At 31.4% G+C, this 15,394-nt stretch overlaps 1 protein-coding gene across 1 annotated transcript; it reads left to right on the top strand.

Moving 5' to 3' along the window:
• Positions 1-3,813: 3,813 nt before the first annotated feature.
• LOC115890257 (hydroxylysine kinase) lies at positions 3,814-11,842 on the top strand. The gene is made up of 5 exons (XM_030910439.1): positions 3,814-4,273; positions 6,783-6,985; positions 7,047-7,218; positions 9,783-10,018; positions 11,569-11,842. The coding sequence occupies exons 1-5, from the start codon at positions 4,015-4,017 to the stop codon at positions 11,749-11,751; spliced, it is 1,053 nt and encodes a 350-aa protein (XP_030766299.1). The 5' UTR covers positions 3,814-4,014; the 3' UTR covers positions 11,752-11,842.
• Positions 11,843-15,394: the final 3,552 nt, after the last annotated feature.

Raw genomic sequence — 15,394 nt, 5'->3', positions numbered from 1 at the left:
ATCAGATTGTCCAGAGTAATAATGTCATCGTGAACTGAAATTGATCAAAAATAAAATCTTACAGTACAAATAAAAACATGTAAATTATACTGATCTTGCATTTTGCTAAGTAATGCGGAGACCCTCCACTGCAAGAACCTTTTTTGTGGCTCAGTTCAACAATAATTAAATTTCACCCTGAATACCCAACCTTTATACAGGGTGGTCCGAATTGTATTCCGGAAACTTTGGCAGCATATTCTGCAGATAAAAATAAGTAAAAAAGTTCGTATAAATGTAGGTCCTAAAATGCTTAATTTCAGAGATACAGGGTGTAGAAGTTTTATGTTTATTTCAATTTTTTCTAAATAATTTCTGAAGTAACGTCAATATTTGGATGAAAATTGGTGTCTGGGAGTTTTTTGACATGAGAAATTTCATTTTGATGTCAATATAACTCCTACTAGTAGAGGGCGCCACCTACATGTGTTTTAACTGTTTTGAAGCGTAATAACTTTTTGTCCGTACCTGTATAAAACTACCCAGCGAAAAATATACATTTCTGTGACTTTTTACGTAAAAAATATCTCTTTGTAAAAATCGCTATGAGCAACCGTTTTTAAGATATTTAGAATGGAAATAGTCATTACATGTCATTATATTGACGAAAAATAAACACGTTGAGTAGATAGTTATTTCACTGATATAATAAATTTGGGAATTTTTTTTTAAATTAATCATACATGTTAACATATGATAAAAATGACATCATGACACCAGGGTGGCCGAGCGAGATCAGCATGCGCAACGACACTCTAGATGGCTCTGGCTTACCACCGACGGGAGAGGCCTGGGCAAGGCCGAGCGAACGCGCCTGCTCTGCGACAGTACGAGCGCACCAGAGTACCAGTCAATATTAAAATAGCACAAGCTGTACTGACGTAATAATAAAAGTGGTTTATCTGGTTGATTGTTTCATTTAAGGGTTAAAATAATCTAAAGTTATTATACATTTTTCTGCAAAAAATGATGATAAAACAGTTTCTGTTGAACTTTTGGCACAAAAATATTTCAAATTTATGATTTCAGTCTAATAACTATTTAGTCAACATATGTTATATGCTTTGGTTATATGTTTAATAATTAATGTCAATGATGACAGGTATTGATAATTTCAATTCAAATATCTCGAAAACCATTACTCGTTGCGATTGTAATCAAGAGACCTTTTTTACGTAAAAAACGTTGTAAATGTATAATTTTTCCTCAGTAGTTATATACAGGTACGGACAAAAAGTTATTACTCTTCAAACCGGTTAAAAAATATGTAGGTGGCGCCCTCTACTACTAGGAGCCATATTGACATCAAAATCAAATTTCTCATGTCAGAAAAGTTCGTATAAACTCCCAGACACAAATTTTCATTCAAATATTGACTTTACTTCAGGAATTATTTGGAAAAAATCGAAATAAAAATGAAACTTCTACACCCTGTATCTCCGAAACTAAGCTTTTTGGGACATACATTTATACGAACTTTTTTACTTATTTTTAACTGCCGAATATGTTGCCGAAGTTTCCGGAATACAGTTCGGACCACCCTGTATAAAGGGTGTTTCAAAAAACATGTGCCATCTCTCGTGGGGAGATTCCCCACGTGAAAATAAGATTTATTGTTCATATCAACATAGGTCCGATTTTGCTTTGTTTCGTAGCTACAGTATATTCGTACTAAAATATATTTACTCATATCTTAAAGATTAGGTAATATGATCTAAAAGGAAGCCAAAAAAGCAATAATATACAGGGTGTTCCATTTAAAAAATCATCCCGATCCACCCACACTTTTTTGAGCCACCCTATTTAGAAGTTAAACTATTTTCCTGAAATATATCTTACAGCGCTTTCAGATGGAGCGGATGGTCAGATCGCGCGGATGTTTTTTCAATATAGCTTATCCGGACGGAGCATACGCGACCCATGTGAAATTGTTTATATGTATAAGCTCATGGTACTTCCTCGAAGTCGCGGACGGTCCGTCGTGGACGCTCCGCTCCATCTGATAGCGCTGTTAGTATATACTTTAGGTGTTTTTATTCTAGTAGCTACAGATGACCCTGTATCCTGTATATACAGGGTGCTACAAATTCGAGGTACGAGCATTGGTATATCGGTAACCGTAATAAATACCAAGATGATTAAATTGGGGCAAAGTTGCGCCTTGGGATGTTCACCAAGATGCCATCAAAAAAGTTTTAAAAATTTCAAAGATTGCTGAGTTTTTTGGAAAAAACGGATTTTTTTGAAAATCAATTTTATTTTTTCCTGTCGTTAGTTTTAAGAAAATCAAAAAAATAATTGCACATTCTCATACACACTTTATTAGGGCTAGCTGACGGTATTTTTAGATTTTCAAATTGGCTGATAATTTGTGAGATACAGAGACCGACTTAATTTTTTTAAATACGGACCTGCATTATTTATTTCAGTTTTTGAAAGAACTCGGTCTCCTGAGTACATTGATATACCACACTTTATACTTTTACTTTGTTTCGGACATTTGAACACAATTTATTTAAATTAATTTCAAGTCCGGCTCTGTTTTTTTTTAAATATTTAATCTATTCATCGTTACAATATTGATAAGTTTTCAAACTTAACAATGACGTGGGGTAAAACATTGAATACGGAAAATCAAATGCAATAAAAAAATAAAAAATAATATAAAATAAATAATATAAATATAATATAACATAAACAATCAAATCATTTCCCCTGAAGACGAATTGGAAATGGTAGAGCAGTTATACCATTAGGCCAACGAGGTTCCTGGACCTGTCGCCAAGGGGTTTGTGGAGAGGGGGGGGGGGGTAAATTTGTGCTATAAGGAGGGTGGTAACCCTTTCGAACATGGAGAGCATTAGAAACTAGTTTCTAGAAGGTGATTTATTTACAGTAACTACGATTAATATTATGCATATTATTAGGTCGTACGCAGAGATTTCAAATTCACAATAAATAAAGGTATTATTTATTTGAATCTTTCAATTGGCTCGATTTTCATTATTCAATGTTAATTAGTGCTGATCAATATTGATGCGATGAATATAATCAGATTAAATAATTTAAAAAACCAGAGTAGGACTTGAAATTATTTTAAATAATAATTAAATAGTTTTTTTGTTGTTGTTAAGGTACCCAAAACAAAAAAAAACAGTATAAAGTGTCGCATATCATTGTACTCAGGAGACCGAGTTCTTTCAAAATCTGAAATAAAAAATGCAGGTTCGTATTTAAAAAAATTAAGTCGGCCTCTGTATCTCACAAATTATCAGCTAATTTGAAAATCTAAAAATACTGTCAGCTAGCGCTAATAAAGTGCCTATGAGAATGTGCAATTGGTTTTTTGATTTTCTAAAAAGTAACGGCAGGAAAAAAATAAAATTGATTTTAAAAAAAATCCGTTTTTGCCAAAAAACTCAGCAATCCTTGAAATTTTTAAAACTTTTTTGATGGCATCTTGGTGAATATCCCAAGGCGGCAACTTTGCCCCAATTTAACCATCTTCGTATCTATTATGGTTTCCGAGATACCAATGCTCGTACCTCAAATTTGTAGCACCCTGTATATGCATAACTTATTAGAATGAATAACGTAAGAAAGGAAGTTGAAGTAATATTAGCAGAATGAAGTAATATTACTTTTTGTATTTAAGGCTCGTTATATACAGATTTACAAAATACATATTAATAATTATATCTTATCTTCACTAATAAATAAACAAAAACATTATTATCTTTTATTTTATTATCTAAATTCGTTTTTAACATCTCTGTTTTCACTCTGTAATTCCATAATTTCATCGATTTTCTTGGTTGTATGACCCGCGCCAGAAGCGTGCCGCTTCGTGATGTTATCGATCAATTAAGAAAAATCCGCTGCGCGCCGATTTAGCTAATTTAGTTAATTTTCTGCTTAACTCGGACAGTAGGCTCATCAATCTTCGAGCGAGGTTCGTTAAATATCGCATAAATCATGATTCGGGCACAGGTTACTGTGGACGAAGCCAAACGATTCGTTTGCGATGTGTATGGGCTGAGAGTAGCCGGAATTTATTGCTTGAACGGGTACGACGATAAGAATTTTCACGTTAAGGTCGATAGTACGATCGATAGTAGTAATACGTGTATCGATAAAGTGTCTGAGTGCGGGTATGTGTTGAAAATCATAAATTCTTTGGATTCCGAAGACGAGAGAAGGTTCGAGGCCCAGACTAGCCTTTTAATACATCTCAGTATGTTAATTTAATTTTTAAATCTTTGTTATTTTGCATATAGTCCATAAATAGTTTTTAATGAATTTCACTCACTAATATACAGGGTCGCTTATGGAAACGGTTTTAGGTAAACTATAGGAGGTACCACAAAGAGTTAAATACAAAAGTTATAGAATTTTTAAATATATATTAGCGAGTAATAAATTTAAGTATACAGGGTCGTTCATAAAGTCGTGGCACATCAAAGTTTCATTTTTTTAAATAGAACCTGTATATTATTACATATTTCAATTCTTCCTTCAATTCTAAGCAAAAATCGAAATACACACAATGGTACAATGTACCTCAAAGCAACGGTTTCCGAGTTATTGACTTTTGAAAATATCACTTAAACAATTTGGTTTAATTAATTTCGATATGTTCAGTTTCATTTAACGATGTCATTTTGCCGAAACTGTGATCCTTAATAAAATATTATTAAGGATCACTTAATATTATTAAGGATCACTTAATATTATTAAGGATCCTTAATAATATTTTATTAAGGATCACAGTTTCGGCAAAATGACATCGTTAAATGAAACTGAACATATCGAAATTAATTAAACCAAATTGTTTAAGTGATATTTTCAAAAGTCAATAACTCGGAAACGGTTGGTTTGATGTACCTTGTGGCCAACTAAGAATGGACGCAGGCTGTATCTCAGAAACTACTTATCATACAACTTTGGGTAAAAAATTCTAATGAGCAAATCGACCAAGAGAAATCGCTCGAAATTATTTTCAAGTTCGCAAAATGTCCGCTAGAGGGCGTTTCTATGATAGCCAATCAGAAAACAGGGGTTTTCTCGAGGGTTTTCTCAAAAATATGCAGGTGAACAGGTATTTTAAATATTACTATTGTAATAATCGAGAAATTTGTGAAAAATTGATATTTTGACATAACTAATTTACCTCTTTTTGTTTCCTAGCCTACTACTATAATTTTAAGACTATAAAATCCTAAGCGGCAGCCTCGGCGGCAGCCTAACATGATTTGTTCTCTTAATATCTCCGGTTAGAGAGAATATAGAAAGTTGTGGTTTGCGCTGATATTTTGGAAATTGTGTGCTCTATTTAACTGTACAAAGAGAATATAGCCTCATATTTAATTTTTTTATGAGCAATATCTGTTATGATGTCAAACAACGCCCTCTAGCTACCACGAAAAAAATTATGGAAACAAAATTTATACTGGAGATCATTAAGGAAGAAAAGCGCGTTTTAACGAGCCCTAGTTTGTTTAAATCGGGCAACCCAAACCAGAGTTATCCTTATTTTAATAAAAGCAAATTTAAACTTCTCCCACCATTTTATTTTATAAGATAGAGCAAAATACTCTATATCACATCATATATGTAATATTTAAAATACCTGTTCACCTGCATATTTTTGAGAAAAATCCTGTTTTCTGATTGGCTATCAGAGAAACGACCTCTAGCGGACATTTTTCGAACTTGAAAATAATTTCCAGCAATTTCTCTTGGTCGATTTACTTATTAAAATTTTTTTCCCAAAGTTATACGATAAGTAGTTTCTGAGATACAGCCGGCATCCATTCTTAGTTGGCCACCCGGTACATTATGTTGATCTCAATTTTTGCTTAGAATTGAAGGAAGAATTGAAATATAGGCCTTCAAATACGAACTTTTGGTAAAAACTTGAATTTTTGATATACTTTGAAGTTACTTTGAAAGATCTGAAAACTAATTGTGAAAGATTTTTTTTATATTCACCCCCGAGAAGGGGTGAAGTAAATACGAGTACAATTATTTCTTCGAAATTTTGGAGAAATGGTAAGAAGAAAAAAAAGTTAAAATAAAAGTTGTGGAGCGTCAAATTTTACAAAGGAATGATCTCTATACTTTTTTTGCTCAGATCAAAATTAACCGAGATAGGGTGGCTAGAAGCTAGGAGATGATAGTAGAAACAGCAAAAAAAACGCAACGGAGAAAATTTTGGTCAAATTTAAAGTGTTATATTTTTGTTATTTTTAGCCCAATTTCATGATTTTTTTAACAAACTGTATTTTATTATATCAACTTTAATTCGTAAACTTTTAAAAAGTTTTTTTATAAACTTCAGTATTTGGCATATTATACAGGGTTAATCGGGAGATTGTCTTTTTACCTTAATTTTAAAACACCATGTGCAATAATTTCGTGTGTAAATTTTCCTGAAATATAATTTTACGGCCAGAACCCATGACTCCTGAGCATTTTGTTTTTTGTTTCATGGCAATACATGCTTTGGTTAATTTTTATCATGAAAATAGGGGCTAAGAATAACAAAAATATAACATTTTAAATTTGAGGAAAAATTTGTCCGTTGCGTTTTTTTGCATCTGAGTGTACATTCATGATAGTATTTTTTGTCTAAGAAATTTCCAGATTGCTTGATCATTGCTTGATCATCGTCTCGTTGGACTCTAATTCATATAGTATTAAATTTTGTAAACGTTACTATTTTGTTAATTATTTTCTTTTAGATAAATGCAATATACGATGTCCCAAACCAGTGCTGACCAAAGAGAAAAAGATATTTGAAAAAGTAATTATATCAGGAACAAATCATATTATACGATTACTGGAATATATAGATGGAACTATTTTACATAAGATTGACCAATACATGCCAGAACTATTTTATCAAGTTGGACAACTTGCTGCTAAGATAGACAATGCTTTACAGGTAAAATGAAGTTATGTTTTTATCACTAATAAAAAAAAATAACAATGACATTTTTTTTAAGGATTTTGATCATCCTGTTTATCGCGAGAGGATTCAATGGAGCCTAGGTTCAGCCGCTGACATTCTACAATATCTACATGCGATTAATGATGAGAATAAAAAAGAACTTGTATCGAAAATAATTAACGAATTTTCTGCAAGAGTTCTGTCAATTGAAAACGAACTTGAAAAAGGTTAGATTTATTCATATTAACTCTACATTAAACCGCATGATTGAAAAAAAAAACTGTGTCCAGTTGGATTGGAAATGATCGATTATATTTCATATACAGGGTGGTCCGAACTGTATTCCGGAAACTTCGGCAGCATATTCTGCTGATAAAAACAAGTAAAAAAGTTCGTATAAAATGTATGTCCTAAAATGCTTAGTTTCGAGATACAGGGTGTAGAAGTTTAATTTTTATTTCTATTTTTTCCAAATAATTTCTGGAGTAACGTCAATATTTGGATGAAAATTGGTGTCTGGAAGTTTTTTGACATGAGAAATTTTATTTTGATGTCAATATGACTCCTGTTTGTAGAGGGCGCCACCTATATGTGTTTTAACTGTTTTGAAGAGTAATAAATTTTCGTCCGTACCTGTATAAAACTACTCAGTGCAAAAATATACATTTCCGAAGATATTTAGAATGAAAATAATCAATACATGTCATTATTGACTAAAAATAAACATGTTGAGTAGATAGTTATTTGAGTGAAATTATAAATTTGGGAACTTTTTATTATTGTTGCGGACCCGTGTGGACTCGACCTAACCTAACTATATGTCCCGGCCTCAGATGACCTTAACATCGCATTAAAGAATAGACACCGTAATGATTCATTCGAACGTTCGAGAAAAAACGAGTTCCACTGAAATGGAGTACATACGAGAACATTCGAAACCTTCTCTATGCACCTAATGATTTATGGATTATTCGAGAAACTCTTTAGCTGTGGGTATAAAATCCGACGGCTGGAGCCTGAGGAGGACAGAAATAAATAGACGAGTACAGTTGACGCGCTAAAATTCAAAATAAATTTTTTCTAGATAAATAATTATAAATCGTTTGTAAATAGTTCTTTAAGGCTTTTATTGTTATTGTTTTTCTTGATTAGTGTTAAATAAATTGTCTTTAAATAAATTGTGACTTTCTGTCCACACGGAACCGACGAAAAACGTAACATATTATTTTTAAATTAATTATAAATTTTTCTTCAAAAAAAAAATGATGATAAAATAGTTTCTGTTGAACTTTTGACACAAAAACATTTCAAATTTATGATTTTCAGTCTAATAACTATTTAGTCAACGTGTTTAATTTATGTCAATGATGACTTGTATTGATAATTTCGATTCCAAATATCTCGAGAACCCTTACCCGTAGCGATTTTTACCAAGAGACCTTTTTTACGTGAAAAACGTAAATGTATCTTTTTTCACTCACTAGTTTTATACAGGTACCGATGAAAAGGTTGTTACTCTACAAACCAGTTAAAAATATGTAGGTGGCGCCATCTACAAGTAGGAGTCACATTGACATCAAAATCAAATTTTTCATGTTAAAAAACTCCCAGACACCAATTTTCATCCAAATATTAGACAGTTAAAGCAAGGCACAATACGTATACGTATCTCTCGACACGTAACGCAGAAACCTACGTTACGTCTGCCCTTGCGTTGTCCTGTAAACAAGAGTTAAAGCAAGTATTTGACGTACGTAACGCAAATGGTACATTTGTAATTCTAAATTATTTTGTGAAACAGTTTATTTAATTTTAAAACTGAAAATGGATATCTATTATTCTATTGAATCCGCATTAAATTTATAAAAGTAATATCGAAAAATGAAGAAAATTATAAATGGAAATTATTTTATTACAGAAAGTAGTCCTTACAACTTAAAATGCTCTTAGTAATAAAAAATATAGGAAAACAGACAGAGTTTTATGATTATTTATTAGATTCCATCTTTTAGAATCCTCATATGGATTTTGGCTAAGAACTAGCATATTTAATTAAATAATACTAGACAGTTGTGGAAACGAATTGTTTGTGAATTTGTACGTTCGGCATCATTCGGGTGAAAATCGAAACTCCTTCGGTTCGATACGTTTGCGTTTTGTACGTACGTAAAGGCACGTAAAGATACGTTTACGTCTACGTCTTTGGCCGTGCTTTAACTGTCTATTGACGTTACTTCAGAAATTATTTGAAAAAAATCTAAATCTGTTAGAGACATAATTTTGATCTCTATCATCTTTACTTAAAGCACAACTATAGCAGATATAACTTCTGGACTTAAAACCATCTCTGCTAGAGTAACTGGCCACCAGCCAACAGACAATAATAATATGATTTTTCAATAACACTAAAATTACATAAATCATAAACACTATTTCATAGGTCTGTTAACTGGGACTAAAAGCAAAGGCATGGTTTTAATGTAAAAATTACGAAAAAAATGTTAGTGTCTTCTTCAAAAACGAAATCCGCAAAAAATAGAGCTATTGAGATGAAGCATAAAATAAACTATGGAAAAAAATGCACCTAAATGATAAAATTATTTCCAAATTCCTTGCTTTTTTAGCATATTCCACAGGGTGTTCCAAACTTTTATTTTGTGTTCCTTCGTATAATTGACAGATGGAAACTTTCAAATGCGCTTTCCTGAATTGATTTGTTTATCTATGATATGTTTTCTCTGATTGTTGTTTACCTATGATATGTTAACGATATATTTTTATTATTTTTAAGGTATTATACATGGCGATATAAATGAACAAAACTTGCTGGTGGAAAATAAAGATGGATGGTACATTAAGGCCGTTCTAGATTTTGGAGATACTCATTATGGTTGCTACATATACGAGTTAGCATTGGCTGTAGCATATATGATTTTTACATCCAACGATATAAGCAATGGTGCACATGTTGTAAGAGGTTATTGCTCAGCAAGGACCATCTCTTTAAAAGAGTTCAAGTTACTAAAGGTATTTACTTCTTTCTTTAATAACAGCATTGTCCTACTACTATCTACCCAACTCAAATCAAAGATAAATTAAACGAAAAAATATGTTTATTCCAATAGATTTACATCTATTGGAATATCCTTAAGTATTTATAGCATTTCAAAATATTTATGTATTACAAGAAGAAATTTTATTTACTTTATTATTAACATTCATTAAGTTAGGTATAGACTATACCGGGTGCGTCTCAAAAGTGGCTCACCTCTATAACTTCTTTATTTTTTTAGATAAAAACGAGATTTTGTTATGTTAGTATATCACATAAATTAGGATTGACTGACGTATTCAATTGTTTTTGGACATTTCCTGTTTCACCGGAAATGGCTACAACTTTTGACAATTTGGCTTTAAAAATATTGTATTTTAAATTTCCGTCTAGAGTTCCATGGCTATGTTAAAAACAATAATTTTTAATCAAGGAGCCTTGGAAAAATAGATTTCATCGTCTAGTGTTTTTCGTGTCTTGTCCTGGCCGGTTAAAATGTGTGTCACAATCGTATTTTTAGTCATATCACAAGTTTTTCAAATAAAACAAGGGTGGCTCATTAGCATATTTGGTAAAAGCAGTTTTTTACGAATAATTTGGTACCACTCACTTGGTATTTTGTCAAATTGTAGTTATGAACAATGTGTTACAATTTCAAATAAACCATATATGCAAAAATGTCAAAAGTTGATATATGATATATCATGCCATTCAGAGTGTCATTTTCTATCGAATAAAGTCAAAATATACAGGGGGTGCCATTTACAACCAAAAACAATTGAATGCAAATGAAAATCAGTCTTTCCTAATTTATGTATATACTGTAAAATTCAACAACATTTCTTCAACAACTAGCTAGTGTCACCTAAAATAGTATAGGGGCTTCCCCCGGACGCAAATCTGCCGCTAAACAGATTTGCATCCCAATCGAATAGGCTAATTGTGGTACTTCACTACCCCAACGCCGCATCGTGTCAATCGAGAAGACAAGGGAGACCTCAAACTCTCAAGACCAACCTCGAAGGCAAGACGTCACAAGAGGGTTTCTTCTCATGGTCAAACGACCCGTTGCCTTACAGTACATGCAACGTTTATAGTCAAAAGACTCGCAACCCCCAAATATCAGCTCTATGACAAAACACAACACAACAGTCGGCCGGCCCGTCTACTACTGACCTGCCGCCGGCAAGCTAAGCCTCCTCTTACATCACAATTTTACCTGATCACAAATATTTACATCGCTTGTCAATGAATCATACTATTTTCTCTAATCGACTTTCAAATAGAGTGGTTTAGCATTACTAGATAAATAAATAGAGTTTCCGAAGGCATGCATATTCTTTATTAGAATAATGAATAAATAAAAGCATTATTATAACAAACTTATTTTCCAAGTTTTACAATACTAACATCCAAATCTAGTTTTTTTATCTGGAAAAATAAAAAAAAATATAGGGGTGCTCCACTTTTGAGACGCACCCGGGATATTAGGTATAGACATTATTTGAAAAATGTAATGTTATAGATTTGTGTATTGGCAAGGTATTGCCAGTCCCTTTTATATGGAGCATACTCAAGTCTAGAAGACCCGAACAATGAATATATTCTAACAACTTCAAAAACAGGTTGGAGCTTATTGGATAGAATCTCAAGTATTCCAGAAGATAAACTCTTAGGTATATGGGGTAAAGGATTGGATCTAAAATAAATACTTAAGCTTTTCCAGATGTTTTTCTAGTAAAACAAATATATTTTTATACGTTATTTTAAAGGATACGAATAAAATATATACCAGTAAATTTAAAGTTTTTATTACATTTGACACCAAACATATAAAAATTGTGGAAATTTATAATATGTAATTTATACAAAGTATAGCTTAAAAATAATATTAAAAATTATAATACAAAACAGGTAGAATGTATTTAAATTAAGTTATATTTATTTTTTAAGTAACAGACTGCCATTAAAAGTAATTAAGTCACAAGGGAAAAGTTAACAGAGCGTTCTGGTTATTTTACATACATTTTTTGTTGTTGAGTTTATAATTTTGTTAAATAATTTTTCTAGTTTGGACATATACAGGTTATTAATTTGTTTATTACTCGCGGCAAGAACTTTTTGGTTGAAATATGGCAACCTCGGCCCGCTCGTCGATAGACGACGCGACGGGACGTGTCGGCAGAAAACCCAAGTGCATGCGTTCTCAATAGGCAGTGTTGCCATTCTGTTCCCCTATAAGTAACTGTCCAGTTAACAACCTGTATATAAATTAAGAAAGGTCCAATATAAAAAGTATACTAGTTTATTAAAATTAAGCCCATATTATATATTAATATATGTGTTGGAGGCAGATGCCGAATTCGGCCTATGTCCGAAATAATTAGACATATGGCTATTATAATTAAATATACCTAGCTATATCCACAAAGTTACGCGGAAGAGTATTGTAGTATATTGATTGCATTGGTTTCAATTTCTATGCGGAGGGTGTTAATCTTTTGTTGTTATATTATACCAAAAAAAGATTAACCCCCTCCGCAAAGAAGTTATATAAAGCCTATTTATAACCACGAAGTTGCACGCATCTAGCAAGTTTAGTATGGACAAATCGCTATATGTCTAATTATTTCGGATATAGGCCGAATTCGGCATCTGCCTCCAACATATGCAATAATAATAAGCAAACATATTTGAATGTTAAAATATTTAAAGACTTGAAGAAAATAATGTTCTAAGTACCAGAAAATCGGTGTGTCATGTTTTATTTGCAAAATGTCCCACGTTTCATAACCAACAATATACAGGCTGGGAAATGACAATCGATAACATTTCCCATATACAGGGTGTCATTGAAATGGTGTAAAAAAATCAGGGGGTGATAGTACCCCTAAAAATAGTAAAAAAAGTTCCTATAAGCATAGGGCGGAAAATGCATATTAAGGGAGGTAGGGGCACTGAAAGGGTGAATTTAAAAAACGGTTGTTTTGAAATTGCAGGCTTAAAAAGCGAGATAAAATTTCGAAAAAAAATGCTCTGCCATAAATTTTGACCCTAAATTAAATAGTGATACTGAAAAATTATTTGGAAAAGCGGAAAGGGTAGGGGGTTGTTTCGTGAATAACATTTTTGAGGTTATTTTTTTTTGCAACGTGGGTTCATTTTTTGAAAACTACATACTTTTTCCTACAAAAAAGGTACGGCTCAAGTTTCGTTTAGCCGAAATCAGTTATATAGAATATCGGTTTATAGGATGATTCTATACAAGAAAACTAGCACTACATAATTTGATTTTTGCCGCGGAAATTCTTTGTTTTTGAGTAAACTCGAATTTTTAATTTTTCTATTATTAACTAAAATTTAAAACTTTACGGTGTTTTTAATAGTTTTTTCATTATAGAATGACGTAAAAACATTTAATATAACGATGTGATCAATTTTTATTCGAAAATATATTTTTATCACAATAATTTTCATTGATTTTTCCGGGTTTAGAAGTGCCGAAATGTGATAGGAAGATAAAAACTACATATTTTTGTTTGATTAATAATTTGCTATAACTTTTCTATATAACTATTTCCGCGGAAATCTATCATAAGGGCGGTGTAATGGAAAATCTTCAATATTAAGTTTTCCATAGTATTCTCAACTATTTTGCATACTTTCGGTTTGGTTTTAGTTGGTTTGGTTTAGTTGTCGTTTTTATGCTTTATTGACAATTGTTTTTAAATTTTCGCATTTGTTGACCATAGCGATATTAAGTTGATAAGAATAGATAATATTCATTGATCTGTGTCAAAGGTCGGGAAGAAGATCACTGCATAGTGGTGAAACAAGGCATTTCCGCGGATTTTCATTTTTGTATCGGTGCTTAAAAATAAGTCTACAATATAAAATAATATTAGTTTTTTATATATCTCATTTCGTTACTTGTGAACCATATTCAAAAAAATGGCAACAGCGCATTTCCGCGGAATTTCATTTTCGTATTAGTATTTACAAAGACGTCTAAAATATGAAATAACATTAATTTTTCATGTATGTCATTTCGTTACTTTTAAACCGCATTCAAAAAATGGTGACGCGTTTCCGCGGCAAAATTTTTTCAGTAATATACTGCCTGAGGTACTTAAATGACAAAAAAATTGTTTTTTCTTTTTTAACAGATTTCGGCTAAACGAAACTTGACCCAAAGGTACTCTTGTTGCACATCGCCCAGAGCGGGTTGGTTTTCGAAAAAAATTGAAGGCAAAGAGTTTGCTCTGATGGGTTGCTAACTGGTTAATCAACATAAACTTATGAAAATTATGGCGGTTTAAAAGTAACCAAGTAGTTATCAAATAATTAATTGAAAAATCAAAATTTCATGATTTTTAAAACATCTTATTGCTTTACTTAATTTTTTTTACACCATTTCAATGACACCCTGTATATTTGCATATAAAATGACAGCGATCTTCATTTCATAGCCATTGCTGACGCCGTTTTTTTGGATCATACGGTATATAAAGCCACTAAGTGCCACGGCTATTATTGAAAAAAACTCAACAGTTCTTATACATTGGTTATATAACAAAAAATGTTTATCACGAAATTTAAGGATTTTGACTCTTAGAACATTATTTACTTCAAGTCTTCATTTGAATATGTATTTTAATGTTAAATTAGAATTAGAGATATATAAGTTAAAAACATTTACAAATTTAATTTAATAAATCAGTTGAAATTAGCATTTAAGCATCAGAAATTAAAAAAAAAACATAACAATTTATATCAGTGTGAATATCTTTTTTTGTTATAGTCTGTTACCTATTCTTAAAATGATATTAAAAAATATAAAAAATACAAAAGAGAATATCTTTAAAATTTTCTATAATACTGTAACTTCATATAATATCGTACAACCATTTCATCTTCAAAGTAGTTTATTAAGTTTGCAAGTAAAAATTAAACGTTTTTCCTTATTTCCATAATACATCTAATAATTAAATTAATTACAATAGTTATTTGCTTTTTATACTGGTGGTGAATCGTGATCCATCCAGTTATGAAAAATTAAAAAATATTTTATTATACAGGGCGATAATTAAACCTGTTTTAAATATATATCTCTCATATTTAGTGCCAAATTTTTAGCTAGGAATACTAACGCGATCACCCAGTATAATAAATATTATCATATTTTTCTATAATATCTGCCATAATTTCTTATATAAGGGATTTTAAGCCACCATAACTTTAGGCAATCATTAACAATATCTTTTTTTTCTATAGAATATTCTAAAGTTATATTACAATATACAATCTATGTTAAATATGTCCAGTTTTTACACTTTTTAAGTTAATAAGGT

Source organism: Sitophilus oryzae, unplaced genomic scaffold, assembly GCF_002938485.1.
Source record: "Sitophilus oryzae breed Bouriz unplaced genomic scaffold, Soryzae_2.0 scaffold_860_pilon_pilon, whole genome shotgun sequence".
Taxonomy (NCBI): domain Eukaryota; kingdom Metazoa; phylum Arthropoda; class Insecta; order Coleoptera; family Curculionidae; genus Sitophilus; species Sitophilus oryzae.
This window is presented reverse-complemented; position numbering and strand designations above follow the sequence as displayed.

Excerpts from the sequence above, each read along its gene's own strand:
- LOC115890257 (XM_030910439.1), top strand. The coding sequence starts at position 4,015 with ATGATTCGGGCACAGGTTACTGTGGACGAAGCCAAACGATTCGTTTGC. Across the intron at positions 4,274-6,782 it reads TAGCCTTTTAATACATCTCA|ATAAATGCAATATACGATGT; the intron begins GTATGTTAATTT and ends ATTTTCTTTTAG. Across the intron at positions 7,219-9,782 it reads TGAAAACGAACTTGAAAAAG|GTATTATACATGGCGATATA; the intron begins GTTAGATTTATT and ends ATTATTTTTAAG.